Genomic DNA, 15487 nt, shown 5'->3' with positions numbered 1-15487 from the left:
TGTTCTGATGAGAGAATGAAAATGCATAGGCATTAAGCCTCAGTACATAAGCAGTGGAAATTAGCAAAATCTGCAAAGTATTCTCGGCTATAAATCAGCAGGCATATCAAATCTCTGAGTGAGAATGGGAAGGGCTCAGATGGGTTCTTTCCTAGATTTGACAAAAACTAAGAAACATACTAATATAATTCTACAAAAACATTATTTGCAACAAATCTTGCATGCCCCCTTCCTACCAACCAATCAATCTTCAGCAAACTCTGGGAGCAGGTAAACTTCCTAGTGTCTCACATCTTCACAATGAAATACAGAATTGAATCCTTTAATTGTTGCATTGGTCACATCTTGTAGATCAGACAGTTCTTCCCACGAGTAGCGTTTCTTCTGCTCCCGGTGAGAACCTCACTATCAGTTGTTTAATACATAACAAATGTCTAATCACTAAATAACAGAAGTCTTCTAGAAAGTTACAGCATCTGCAGAGGAAGAGATAAACATCTTGTGCAAGACAACAGTTAGTGCGAAAACAGGCCTTTTAACCCAAAGTGTAAAGTCAACTTTTAATATGGCATCAGTAGTCAGGCTAACTTAAGTCAAATAATATGTTTATTCATTTGTGTGCCTTTAATGTCCCAGTGTGATTACTTACTACAACTTTGCATTCATTATGCATGTGTTATTCGGCACAGAAATATGTACCTTTCAGTTAAATGCATTTAATTAGCAAAATGAGGGAATACGCCCTATCAGCTGCTTCGGTGGTCACATACGAACATGACTATAGGAATTGTACGGTTGGACTCCCTAATTTTGGTGAGGGCTGAAAACAGCATATAGTGACCACTGCTTCTAGAAGTACTCTTGAATGTAACCAATTTGTCTTTTTTAATGTGTTTTTACATTTAGAAATGTTACTGGCTTTATCATGTCTACTCCCAGCATTCCTCCAGTATGTCCATAATTAAATTCTTGAGCGCGTCCTCAGAAGACTTGTGGATTAAGCCATGCACCAGAATGGTAATCTACCTCTGTACTATCTCAGTGAGTTTTGATCCCTATTAAGATTTGAGCCTCATTGCGTACAAACTCCTACCAGTGGATAAGTACTACTCCATTAGATCACCGCTGGACTGTGGGGTAAATTCAGCAGTACTATAATTGTATATTACTGCAGCTGTATGAAATATCTGTGGGCAATAATAATAATAATATAAATGGAAAGATAGATTTCCCTGCATTTCCAGCAGTTTCACAAATAGACCTGGGGTGAAGAAATAAAACTGACCATACCACATTTAAATTTATGGAATATAAATATCATATGTGCTTCCCAAAACCACTCCGCCATCAATGCTTGAGTGTTTTGTAAGACCCTATAGCCACAGAAAACCATTATCTACATTGCATAAGCCAGTTATGGAATGTATCCCATTTCAGACAAATCAAAGATAATCATACTTTGCATGGTAATGACCAATTTCTGTCCATAATATTCCTTTTCATAATGAGACTAGTGATCTTAAGAACCGAGCACATTTTCCAGGCAATCCTCACCAGTGATGTCTACATCAGTAGCAGAGACCCCTTATTCCTGTTCCATCTAAATGCAAAATATTTCTTTACAGAAAATAATTCCCTTGAAAAGAGATCCATGCATTTATTTGCTATTTTATCTTAAACAATGATACACAATTCCTACAATTCCTGCAACTGTAATATAAAAATGGCATTCAAAATACTAGTTATTATAAAAACTGTAATTGGAGGATATATTAGCGAGTGTTTAACATTTCAACTGTGGAAAAGAAAAACACTATTTCTGTTAAATACTTGATTAAACTGTGTGATCCAGGGTAAAATACTACATCATTTTCTGTCTCTTCATCTGCCATCTCTGTGAGCTCCTAAAACAGTGTAACTCTATTATTAGGCACTATATGACAGATATGATCAATTACAATGACTGAATTGTATTCAATCTGGTCTCTACCATGTGTTATTTTAAGGTAACCTTTTAAAGGTGATGCTTGTTCACCTCTATTAAGTATAGTGAGAATGACAGAAATCACAGTGATCCATCTTCATTGATCATTGTCATGAAACATATAATAATCTGACTTTACTCTTTATAGCATTGGCTGTCTCCATTATCAATGGTTTGATGTAACTCAGGGCCGGCTTTAGCGCTGTTGGCGTCCGGTGCGACAATCACTTTTGGCGCCCCTACATCCCATGACTGCCTCCTCGGATTCCCTCACTACCACCTGCAAAAGTGCCCCTCATCTCTCCTATCATAAGATATTGCTAAACACACCGCCCCCTTGAGGTCACAGCGCCCCCTCCACAGATCAGCGCCCAGTGCGGTCACACCAGTTGCACTGATAACTTGATAGTGCGATGTAACTTTGTTACTACTGCACTTTATAAATACCTCATTTATAACATATCATGATATTAAGTGACATTTGGAAAAATTCAACAGAAAATAAAGACAGGACACAGACACATGTATTGTAGAAAGCAATTTTTTACAGAAGAATAAAACTAACCCTGGGATTTGTAGAGAACAAAGTGAGGTTTTGTTGAGATTTGTGGTTTCTTGAGTATTTGTTTGTGCTTTCTGATAAGAATTCATTTTTTTCCCCAGGATTACTTGACAGACCTGATCACCAATGACAGTATCAATTTCTTCAGGACGTCCAAGAAGATGTATCCACACCGCCCTGTTATGATGGTTGTGAGTCATGCGGCGCCGCATGGCCCTGAAGATTCCGCCCCCCAGTTCTCACAACTATTTTCCAATGCCTCACAGCACATGTAAGTAACATTGTACTATCTCCAGTCTGGAAGAGGGCGGGTTGGAATTTTGAAAAGATCTTTAATTTTATACTCTTATAATATGTGAATAGAAAATATTTTATAAACATACGTAACACTTGCAGATTTGCAAATTTTATAATTTGTAATCTCAAATTGTAAAAAATGATTGGTTTGTAAATTTTATGAGTACCAAACTATATTGAACTTGTTTCTTTAGTACGCCGGAATATTGTTTAGATGAAATCATGATTCATTTCTAAATAGTTTGTGGGATCCATTAGATTAATTCAGTTACTTGTAGAAGACAAAGCAAGTATTATTTTTGCCTGCAATTGAAAATTGAAAATCTATTTGAGAACCATTAATGTTGCATATTGATGCTTTAGAAGGGTAGATGTTTACACTTGCTTTGTGTAAAGCATGTATTCTCGTAAGCATTTTCGAAGGACAAAAATATGTCCTGCTGTATGGCAGAGGGCTTGAGGGAGGTGGAAGGTGGGAGTAGGAGAAGCAAAGCATGTACATGGTGTAGACAGTGAGTCGCGGAGTTATTTTGAGGGTCAGATCATACCATTCCTATACCTTTGTCCTCTCAATTGCCATTATGTAACAGGTGGGCATTCCACAGAAGGCTTGCGCCAAGCTTCAGCAAAATGGCTGGCTCTGGATCAGTTCAAGGTTCTCTTGGAACCTCATGCCCAAAACTAACAAAACATTAATGTGGCTTCTGTCTGCTATCCATTCCTAGCCCCATGCTCCAAGAACAGAAGACAAAGCATTAACCTTTGCTTTAAAAAGTGAATGGGGAGTAGAAACCCATTTAGTGGATGAACACTCCCAGCTTCACCACTTAACCAGATTGTGTGATCCTAGGCTATTGTTTATATTGCTTTTCCTCCATTTTCTTGTCAATCAGTCGAATACTTTCTCTTAATTATCACATATGAGAGCACCATGAAATACAGAAGTTAAAGATGTGCGCTGTACAAAAACATCTCTTGTGTTTAATATTATAAACTATAACATTCTTCCAAAAATAACAACAACCTAGGCCACCCAGTGGGTGCAGATGACAATTGGCATCCCTCTTGGGTCACTAGAGGCATTTTTGCCAGGGTGGGTGGAGGCATGGATGTTTCTAAGTTCATGTTTGAAAACTATCACTTCTAATAAATGCCTCTCAATGCAGTGATATAATCAGAGGCAGTAAGGTGAAACGCTTCTGCATGTTAATGAAATGCACTTTTTTAATTTATCATATTTTTATGTTTGTCACACAATGTCTTTAAATTTGAATATGTTCCTAAAGATAAGTAGTACAGGACACCTTCTTTATTCTTTTCCTTTACATTAGTTTAATGTGTAAATAAATGCTTTCTTGTTTAAGAACTTTCTAAATGTTAGTGATCTGCCAGGTAACTAGCATCCCTGTGCAGCTGTTCACCAGGGGGGCACATGTAAAGGTCAGGAGGGCCGCAGGTGGCCCCATGCCGTTCATTGAGTATCCTCGGATTGTAAAGTGGAACTAGGAGAAGCGTTATTCTGAGCCCTATTTCCAAAGGGCATGCATAGATTCAAGTCATATACCCTTCTGGATGTATCAAGGTTATATAGGCCATTGTTTTAATTTGCCAAAGATTTTTGCACACATGAATCCAATTTTCATTGAGTTTTTAAAATGTATTTAAAATACTCAAACATGAATCAGGCTCCTAATCCATTCGTCATTTTTAATTTTATGAATTGTAAAAGTTACTACAGTAAGGAACTCAAGCCTTAAAAGCAACATTGAAGCAGATGTGAACAGTTGTTGTGCCTGCCACTGAAATGGCCGACTGAATTTAGAAGAAGAGAACGTAGAAATAAGTAATCGAACACAAATGTGAAATCACAAGTATGGAGACTGAGGAAGAACATTTTTCTAAGGTGGTAGACCACTCATGTTACTATATGAGTCCCCAACAGTACTCATTATTATGATCATGATACAAATAAAAATACTTAACTCTTTATTGATCCACTTGACTCAATCCGAATAATGTGGGAAATGGTTGGAATGCGTAAGATCTGCACTTACACATCTGCTGTCTCCCTTCCAACCATTTAATTGTGGATAGCAGCAAAAAATGAGCATAAATGACCATAAACTAAATTTGAAACAGAAATCTTTGAAGGTTACAACAACACAATCTATCTACTCCTAAATAAACACAGAAAACCTCTTCTAAACCATAGTTTTAGAGTTTTTTAAGGCAGTTGTGTCTTGGGTTCTGATTCTGAGAATCTGCTAGATCTCCCCTCCAGCACCTGGCATCCAGCCTTGTAGGGAGAGCAAAGGTCTCCTTTAGAGTTTGGTCTGCCAAGGAGGGGCCAGAATTTCATATTTATGTAGCAAAGCGCTTCTGGCAGGCAGATCTGTTCCCACTGCAGGGACAACCATGCTTGACACTGCATTGCAGGGTGGACAGCCATGTTGGGGGTTGCAAGGGAATCCTGAATGATATCACTTACACTTTCCTCTCCCATCATGATCCTTTGGGTTCACCGCAGATATATTGTTAGGTTGGGGGATATTTTGCTGTTCCATCAGGGATGATGAGGGAAACCTTCTGCCCCCTAAATCTAATTCTTATATCCTCCAACTAGTGTATAGTTGCTTGGGGAGGGGCAGATTCAGAGGTGAAGCCTCTGCTATTGTCCCTTCTGTTTAATCAAGATGAAGCCTAGGCAGTGCTTAATTTGAGCTGGTGGTTTCCGAGCTCTGCACTCGCAGTTAATTGCCAACACCGGTACTTATGAAAGTCTGCCACAAGGTGGCGATGTTTGTCTAAATTAAAGATGAGCACACCAACAGTTGTTTATTAATTAAATAAACATATAAAATGACTAATACCTGCTGCTCAAACCATTCTCATAGCTTTGGAGGCCTGGTATAGGTATAGTTTGAATTGTCCCTCTTGTAGGAGTGCGAGGGTTAGTAGTTGCGTTGGTACTGTCACTGGCAGGGGCAAAGGGTGGTGCAAGCTGCAGTAGCCATCTGGGGAGGGCTGTGGCACTTCTTTTATTACAAATTGAGCACTGGGCCTAGGTCACATCTGTGCCCATATAAGTTCAATTAGATAAAAGTCAGAAACCAATATGGAGAGATAGGAGCATTTGCTCCTGTGTGAAAATCATTTAAATTTGCTGTTGTTGCTCAATAACCTCATCGCTTCTAGAAACTATCATGCTAGGTTGCAAAACCAAGCTTGCTAAGACAAAACTGGAGAACCTCTCTGGCATTCTTCCATGATAACTACCAGGATACACTCAACACATGCACCTCATTTACACATGCGAGCAAGACAGCAGTGGTAGGAGGTCACATAATCGGCAGGTGTGCACTATAAAATGCCGATGACAAGATAAACGATTATCAGAAATGTCTGAGGATTATCAGAGCAGGAACGCCTTTATCATGCATTCCTTTACCACAAATATGCCTTTACCACTCATGCGTTTACAACGGGTTAATATATATACCATTCGTTGTAAAGGCATGCGTGGTAACTGCATGCGTGGTTCCCTCATACAGCCAAATGGGGTAACGTTATTTATCACGCAGTCGGAACCTTGCAATACCTTTACCATGCATCCATTGCCACACAACTGCCTTTATCACGCAGGCCTTTACCACGCATGCCTTTACCACGAATATGCCTTTAACACTCATGTGTTTACAACGAGTTAAAATATATATAATGCGTGGTAAAGGTATATGAGTGGTACAGATTTGCATGGTAAAGGCATGCGTGGCAAAGGCATTTACGTGGTAATAGATACAAGGTAAAGGCATGAGTGCTAATTGCATGCATGGTTCCGTCATACATCCGCGAGAATGAGATTGGCCTGCTCAAGTAAAGCCAGGCCTTGGGCAAACTTGGTAAATTTTGCACTTGTTTGCAAAATTCTCAGACTTTTCGGTCTTAGGGTTTGCTCACCTTTAGTTCAAATATGATGCTGTGAAACCATGCATGTAATATTCAAGGGATATATATATATATATATTCACTGAAAAAACCATAGGTTTCACACATGTTATAGTTAGCTGTACATTTTACTGATAAAAAACCAATGAAATTCCCCCGTTATAGTTACTGTAGGCAACTATAACTCACGCGACCGTAATCCTCTGCTGATGACATATGTGTCTTTATGAAAAAAAAATATTTGTAATATATGTATAGCTAAAATTTAATGGAAGAAGACATGGGCAAATAAGTGTCTAAATACAGTATTAGCATCAGCAGAGGATTACGGTCGCGTGAGTTATAGTTGCCTACAGTAACTATAACGGGGGAATTTCATTGGTTTTTTATCAGTAAAATGTACAGCTAACTATAACATGTGTGAAACCTATGGTTTTTTCAGTGAATTTGCAAGGTTTTTTAAATGCTAATTCCTAACTATAACGTGTGTGAAACCTATGGTTTTTTCAGTGAATTTGTACGGTTTTTTAAATGCTAACTTACTTTACGCCATTCGTGGCGTGCGCGCCCAGTTAACGCAGTTCGTTCCGTGCGCGCACCGTGCGCGCACAGTGAGCACGCGATGCGCTTCTCGCACCGCGCGCCAACTTTACGCAGTTACTGCCATGCACGCACGGTGGTCACGCGGTGCGCTGCGCCACCGCGTGCCCACATTATGCGGGATGGGCCATGTACGCACATGGGGGACATATTATGCGCATCGTTTTGAAATGTTTTGTTTATTATTTTCGTTTGACTGATATGCCATGCACAAATGGTGCCCTTTGGGCACCATTTGCACATGGGGTGGGGAGAGTGTGGATAATTTTTTTTTTTGCCAACTTTTTGCCGTACGCGTACGGTAAGCGTAATCGGCGATTTTTCAAAAAAAAAAAAAAATTTTTTTTTTGGCCTTGGGGGTTATTTGGGGGCCCGTATATCACTGCTGGGTGATTATTATCTCAATATACTGCCCCTTTACACATTTTTGGGCTTCATTTATGCTGCCCCACTCAGAGTGCGAGAGAGAAAATGGCGGCCGCAGCTTCCTGGTTTTGGCCGATTCGAATGTTTACTAAGATCTAAGAGCCAATCAGAATCGCGCTCGCGCACGTCACCGTACGTGTACGGTAAGCGCACCGTAAGCGCACCGTAAGCTGGCTCAGATATATATATTGATTTAAAGGCTATTTTCTCAGAATCTACTGAACAGATTTACACCAAACCTACAAAAGGCACTTCCTTGACCAAAGGACTACCTCTCTGCCAAATTTCAAGTAATTCTGTTCAGCCGTTCGGGCTGTAGCTGTGTCTAAAGGTCCTATGGAAAAATGCATGGGAAAAACGCGTTTTGGGACCCCCCTTTTATCTCAGCCCCCGCTTCACGAATCCCCCCGAGACTTTCAGGGTAGGAGCGGAGCGTAGCGCCCCACCTATTTTGAAAAATTCGCGAGGATTCGTTGACCGGCGCAAAAGTTATTCAAAATAGAATGTTGCGGATTTCCTATGGAAACGTGGTCCTAACTATAACTACCTACTGGCGACCGCCAGTAGGTAATATATATATATATATATATATATATATATATATATTCACTGAAAAAACCATAGGTTTCACACACGTTATAGTTAGGAATTAGCATTTAAAAAACCTTGCAAATTCACTGAAAAAACCATAGGTTTCACACATGTTATAGTTAGTGGAAATTTTACTGATAAAAAACCAATGAAATTGCCCCGTTATAGTTAGCGCAGGCAACTATAACTCACGCGACCGCAATCCTCTGCTGATGACATATGTGTCTTTATGAAAAAAAAATATTTGTAATATATGTATAGCTAAAAATGTATGGAAGAAGACATGGGCAAATAAGTGTCTAAATACAGTATTAGCATCAGCAGAGGATTGTGGTCGCGTGAGTTATAGTTGCCTGCGCTAACTATAACGGGGCAATTTCATTGGTTTTTTATCAGTAAAATTTCCACTAACTATAACATGTGTGAAACCTATGGTTTTTTCAGTGAATTTGCAAGGTTTTTTAAATGCTAATTCCTAACTATAACGTGTGTGAAACCTATGGTTTTTTCAGTGAATTAGTACGGTTTTTTAAATGCTAAGTTTTTTTCCCTTATAATAAGCCCTGTACATTTGGTGGCCTACGGCCACCAAAAGCACAGGGGGTGGGGTAAGTGTGGATAGTGTTTTTTTCCATTGTAATAAGCCCAGCACATTTGGTGGCCTTCGGCCACCAAAAGCACAGGGGGTGGGGTAAGTGTGGATAGTGTTTTTTTTATTTTTATTTTTTTACCGTACGCTTACCGTAAGCGTACGGTAAGCGTACCCCGCGAAATTGCCGAAAAAAAAATAAAACCGTTTTTGCACTTGGGGGATGTTTGGGGACTCCCTCAACATGACTATGTGGGAGGGAGTTGTCAAAACAGCCCCTTTACATGTTTTTGGGCTTCCGATTTTAAAAATCTCTCTCAGTGCGAGAGACAAAATGGCGGCCGCCGCTTCCTGGTTTCGGCCGATTCGAATGTTTACTAAGATCTAAGAGCCAATCAGAATCGCGCTCGCGCACGCCACCGTACGCTTACCGTAAGCGTACGGTAAGCGTACCGTAAGCTGGCTCAGATATATATATTGATTTAAAGGCTATTTTCTCAGAATCTACTGAACAGATTTACACCAAACCTACAAAAGGCACTTCCTTGACCTAGGGACTACCTCTCTGCCAAATTTTGAGTAATTCTGTTCAGCCATTCGGGCTGTAGCTCGTTCTAAAGGTCCTATGGAAAAATGCATGGGAAAAACGCGTTTTGGGACCCCCCTTTTATCTCAGCCCCCGCTTGACGAATCCCCCCGAGACTTTCAGGGTAGGAGCGGAGCGTAGCGCCCCACCTATTTTGAGAAATTCGCGAGGATTCGTCGACCGGCGCCAAAGTTATTCAAAATAGAATGTTGAGGTTTTCCTATGGAAACGTGGTCCTAACTATAACTACCTACTGGCTATCGCCAGTAGGTAATATATATATATATATATATACGGTTACGTCTCATATACGCTTTCTCTATCTTGCATCTCAAGCACAATATTACTTATATTTACTCACCTGCAGTACTTGCCAATTTTACATGGCAAAAGTAAGACTTTAAAAACATAGGCTTGACAAATGGCTTGCGCTTGGTTTTTTATCTTTCGTGAGAGCAGAGTTCATGATCAAGGAAAAGCAATATGAGCTGCAGTACAGCTGCATTCACAGGGCATCCGTGAGGGTGCAAGCAGATGTCACTGAGCAGCAAAGTGCTGAGTCATGCTACATACATGACTCGCACTATCACTCTTTCCTGAGTCGGGGACAGCAGAAACAATAAATACTGAAGCATTGATCTGCACACAGTAATTGGAAATAAATTGTACAAGGCCAGAGGCTTTCAGACTTTGTGTATTAAAGCACTTGACTCAACAGCAAAATGATAGGACCTCGGTATTCCAATTTTATTTCTGCGTATGAGTGAAGGGGGTGAATGTTCAGAGACAGGACACTGATTACTAACAGAAGAAGATAAATCAGCTCAACATCATGACTTTTATCCTCCCCCCGAATGCAAGTCAATCATCCTACCTACCAACACGAAGGCCATGCTCAATGAAGGGCAGTGGTGCACACACACACACACCAACCACAAACCAACCAAACTTGATAATATTTTTACCCGCTAAGAGGACAGTAGGGACAATGGTGGGGGTGGATCTTGAGCGTGGGGTGAGGCCTTGAGGCCAACATCACTGACCCAACTCTGGAGGGGACATGGCCTATGAGATGGGGCGAGGCTTTAAACTTGGCAGAGCTTGTGAGAGATTCTCCCCTAAAAAAAATAACAAAGGTTGGTGTGACTGGTAACCCACTTTCTAAAGAGGTTTCCAGCTCACCTGTGAACAATCAAGTGATAAAGGCTCTTTGTTCTTCACTGGGAAAGTGTGTGAAGAAAGCCGCTACTGTGCGACACAAGGTAGCACCACGTGAAAGGTCAGGTCTGGAAGCATCCTGAGTAAGGGTACACCGGCACACATTGGGGCTGATTCACCAGCATGAACATATTTCAAGACGATTTGCATTTGCAAAGCAAAGGATTTGTGCATTGCAAAAGTGCATCAGATTTGTATACAAGCACAGATCCAATTTACTAGGAGGACATGCTCGAATACAAGTTGCACTTTTTTCATATTTTGATAAATAAGGGCATTAAAATAGGCAGAAGAGGAGTGTTTTTAGTAAAAAAATAGCCACTATTACCCAACCAGACAGCAACACAAATCTTCTCCTTGAGTCCAATTCACTAATGTGGCCCTTAATTCTGCCCTCCACAAACAGCCTCCAGTCCACATCTGCAGATGGTGTCAACAGTAGATGTAGTCCACATGCAAATGTAATTGAATTACCAGTGTTTAATAAAGCCTTGTGATGGAAGTCACATACGTTCTGCAGTTTTTCCTTGGTGCAGTTGACGGGTTGCAAACGTTGCCAGAGTGGTTGCAAGTTTGAGGTACATGTGTTGTTCTACGAGTTTAAACCCTGGAAGAAACCTGAGCCGGAAGAGGCAAAGGTTTGTACATCATTCAAAACATGTTAGTAGTCAATATTTTGCCTATGATATTTTTGTAACACATAATTATTCAAAACGCCCTTCTGGCATCAACCTTCATACAAAATCGTGCAATGGTAAAATGTCAACCCACCCACACGGCGGTGGGATATTTTCTTCCCCGAAACACAGCCTTAGACGGTGGTGCCACCGGACCACAGCTTGATAGCCTTAGACGGTGGTGACACCGGACCACAGCTTGATAGCCTTCGACGGTGGTGCCACCGGACCACATCTCGTTAGCCTTCGACGGTGGTGCCACCGGACCACTGTTCGATAGGCTTCGACGGTGGTGCCACCGGACCACAGCTCGATAGCCTTCGACGGTGGTGCCATGCTGGCATGCTGATGGTACGCACAATCGGGAATTCACCTGTTAAAAATTTAGTGACTGGCTTACACCAATGCGGACAGTTACTCCGTCACAACGGTGATGGATATCCCGTAGGATATAATGGGATTTATATTTGGGTGGGAGGAATATCCGTCACCGTTGTGACTGAGTAACCCGTCCGCCAAGATCTAAATCAGCGGCGTAGTCTGTCTCATATTTTATGGAACTCTTGTTGTCATTTTGAATAACAAACTCTACCTCCCTGTCACGTGCCATTGACCATTGGTGGCTAATGGTAATAACAAACAATATGCGCGTACTTATGTTCAAACATGAAAGGTCATTCAATACATTATTTTCACAATACAGCATCTTTTAAATGTATTTAAGACTACACTCAGCATGCGCCATGTCTTGTATCAGTTAGCTCTGTCACACACTTGTGATCTGTGGCAGCGGTCAGATCTGTGGGTTGTCAGCCTTACCAATCACCTTGAAGCACTAACTGACTACGTCCTGTTGTTGCAGAATGTTACCAATGACTTTGCTACTATGTGATGGGGTCTTAACAGCAAGTGCAATTTGCCCCCTTCCTTTTGTGTGGGATGTGAACAGTTTCTGTAAGGGAATCTGTCTTCTGGCTGTTGTTCCTGGATTTATTTTGGACTCTGAATAGCTGGCTTTTTATTATCTCTGGCAGTTTGGGTCTGCCAAACAGGCCTAACTCCATGTGCTTTTACCTCGAACAAAGAAAACAGTTTGGTTTTTCATTGACATACTTGACATTTTAAAAAGCCATGGGTACAGTGTGCACAAACAGCTTAAGCGGCCCAAATGTCAGATTCCAACCGCGGGCCTCCACTCATGTTGAGTGACACTCCGTTAAAGGTAGGCCCAGCCATGTGGGGTCAGACTATACAATGTATACTGTGCACAAACCTACATTTATCGCTATCTTACACATGAGGCTTGAACCACACTGCACACCTTTAAATTTACAAGCCTGCTAAATCCCCTCCTCTCCAAATCCAGTTAGCAGATATTTAGAAAGCCATTTTTACGACATATAACTTATTTAGAATCATAAAATCTTTAGTAACAGTAGATTTTTGTTAAACATGCTGCAAAGCTGTTTTTCATAGTTATTAATATTGTGTATTTTGTTCATCACTTTGCTAACAGTTAATGGTGGATGTATGAAGGAACCTCGCAGGCATTTATCACACGTCTTTACAATGCAGTCTTTACCCCGGCTGCGACGTTACCACGCGTTCCTTTACCACGTAACTCATTACAACGACTTGCCTTAGGGGGCACAGGACTTTGGAATAGTGTAACTTACTATTCCAACTCCAGTCTCCACAACAGTAAGAAAGGTGTTAGACATAAAATCCAACACCAGTCCAGCAATGCGCCCCCTAAAGCAAGTCATTGTGACCACATGCGTGGTAAGAGAACACATGGTAACATCGCAGTTGGGGTATTGACTGCGTTGTAAAGGCAAATTGTGGTAGTGACTGCATGCTGAAGGGTGTTTACAGTCAATAGTAATTCACACCTTCTTTCCTCATTGACCAGGAGGACTCCTGACACTGTTTCCTTGACAAATGTCATCTTGCTTTCCACATACCTTCTATGCTCGTAGCTACAAGTTAAAGGGCGTACCTGATACTTGCCGTCGTGAAGGGACGGGATTGTGAGATCTAATGCAGTCCGTGCCCTGTAGTGGAGAGGCAGATGTGCCTAACAGGAGTTTGCTTCCGTTTTCTTCCTATAGGGGCCGTAGGAGATTGGCTTTGGCGAAAGTTAAGAGAGAAAGGTCATTTTGTTAAACAGAAGACAAAGCCTTGTGGGATTACTTTTGCTATGAATCGCCTAACAAGGACATAAACTAGATAATTTCAAAGAAAACTATAGGAAGGTGATGTTCTGGATTACCTTATTTGATTGACCTAGAAATGTTCACCAAGCACTGGTGGGTGTACCTCTTGAATACTGCTGCAGTCACCCTCACAGCGAGAGCTGCTCCGGGCTGATGAGAAAGACAACAGCTTGCTTTGAATAATTCCGGTCAGCTGGGTCAAGGAGTGATGAGGGATGACTCCTACTTCAATCCCGGTACCTGAAATAGTACATTGAGGGCCTCGAAAGCTAGCTTCTTGCTGACCCACAAAGACAAACAGTATCCAGGATCTGAGTATGAGAGAAATTCTTTCCTGAGGGAGAAAGTGTCAATGATCCACTGAGGAGAGACAACTGCATCTGCCTTGAAAAAACATTGGAGAAATCCTTTTTCCAACTTGAACCTGTGGCCTTGTATCCAAGAAGCCTCTGCTGGACAGTGCCTAATTTGTAAAAGAATGAGTGCCGGTGCCCGAAGCTCTGCTCCTTAAATGTTGCATGCCTAATACCAAAGCAGGGTAGTCTTAAATCCACCTCAGGCCTCTTCAATCCATTGCCAGGCACTTCTTTCCCCTTTATCTCACTCCTGCAGGTCCCTGCATTCTCGCTTTGTGATGGTTTTTCTGTCTTTCTCTTCTTCCAACTTTCCGATTTTGTGTGCTTTTCCGCCTCGTGCTCTCCTTAATATCTAAGTCAGAAAAATAAGTGATGTCCTAGGGGAAACACCGGCTCAAATTAAGCACCACTGCAGGAGGATCTGCAACTTTTGGACCACCAGAGATGATGTTGCCTAATGGGGCTTTTCTTTTACTAGCTAATTTATCAGCACCCCAATTTAACTTGAATTGCCTTGGATCCCACTAGATTCGCCCCTGCCCTGTTGACCTGTCAGAAGAATTCCAAATAGGGAATTCCCAACCGTTTAAGGATGCTAGTCTGCTTCTGCTTGACTGGCCTGAGGCAGCATGATGGTGAAGGGAGCTGAGGGGTCTGCTAGAACTTAGAACAGAATGGACCCCAATGAACATCCTCCTTCCTACTCGGTCCAGATCTTTGGCCCGAATGTATGTCTAGAACCTACCAGGATCACACCACGAGCATTGTACAAAGAATGCTTCAGCTCTGATGCTGAGAGAAAGATGGGATTGAGAGATGGAGACAGAGAAGGAAACAGCTGTAGACTGCTACTCCACAGAGAAATTAACACAGACCCAAAAAGGTCACCTGCTCGTAAAGGTTGGTTAGGCAGTGGAAGCATTTGACAGACAAAAGAATGGCCAACATGGCCATGAAGAATCAGTCATATCAGGCAGAGCTGATGTGATTGACTCAGCTCCAGCCCAACTGGCTTGACTAGAAAAGACAAGGTGGAAATTGCCAACATCTGTGTATGTGGCAGGAAGGTTTGCTACCTGGCCTGTTTTTATACCTGCATGACCAGCATTATAATGTCTGTCAGTACACAAATTTTAAAAATCACCTAAAACCAGTATTTTTTCTCCTTATCAGTACATACTTGAGCAGCAAATGTAAGAAGAAAGCACTTTAAGATCTGCTCTACAGCCTGTCCTAATGATCCCTGGCTGACAATTAAAGTAAACAAAGACAGGCCTTGTTAAAAATGTATATGGGCGATTTCATATAAAGTTCTACCAAAGAATCATGTCCCGGCCTTTGCAGAATCTTAAAACGTGAACACATAGCCAGTATTTTCTCTGGAAATGGTGGCAACCATAGGCTGCCTCTGTCTTACTGGTGAGCGGTGGAAGATGGCTT

General features: G+C 41.4%; 1 protein-coding gene across 6 annotated transcripts in view; it reads left to right on the top strand.

Annotated features, from left to right (window-relative positions):
• Window positions 1-15487, top strand: part of SULF2 (sulfatase 2) — a 365924-nt gene that overhangs the window by 168187 nt on the left and 182250 nt on the right. For all 6 annotated transcript variants that reach the window (XM_085619425.1, XM_085619422.1, XM_085619421.1 and 3 more), the window contains exon 5: window positions 2648-2817. In XM_085619425.1, the coding sequence (XP_085475551.1) occupies window positions 2648-2817 (170 nt within the window). The remainder of the gene's footprint in view (window positions 1-2647; window positions 2818-15487) is intronic.

This window comes from Triturus cristatus, chromosome 7 (assembly GCF_964204655.1).
Source record: "Triturus cristatus chromosome 7, aTriCri1.1, whole genome shotgun sequence".
NCBI lineage: Eukaryota > Metazoa > Chordata > Amphibia > Caudata > Salamandridae > Triturus > Triturus cristatus.
This window is presented reverse-complemented; position numbering and strand designations above follow the sequence as displayed.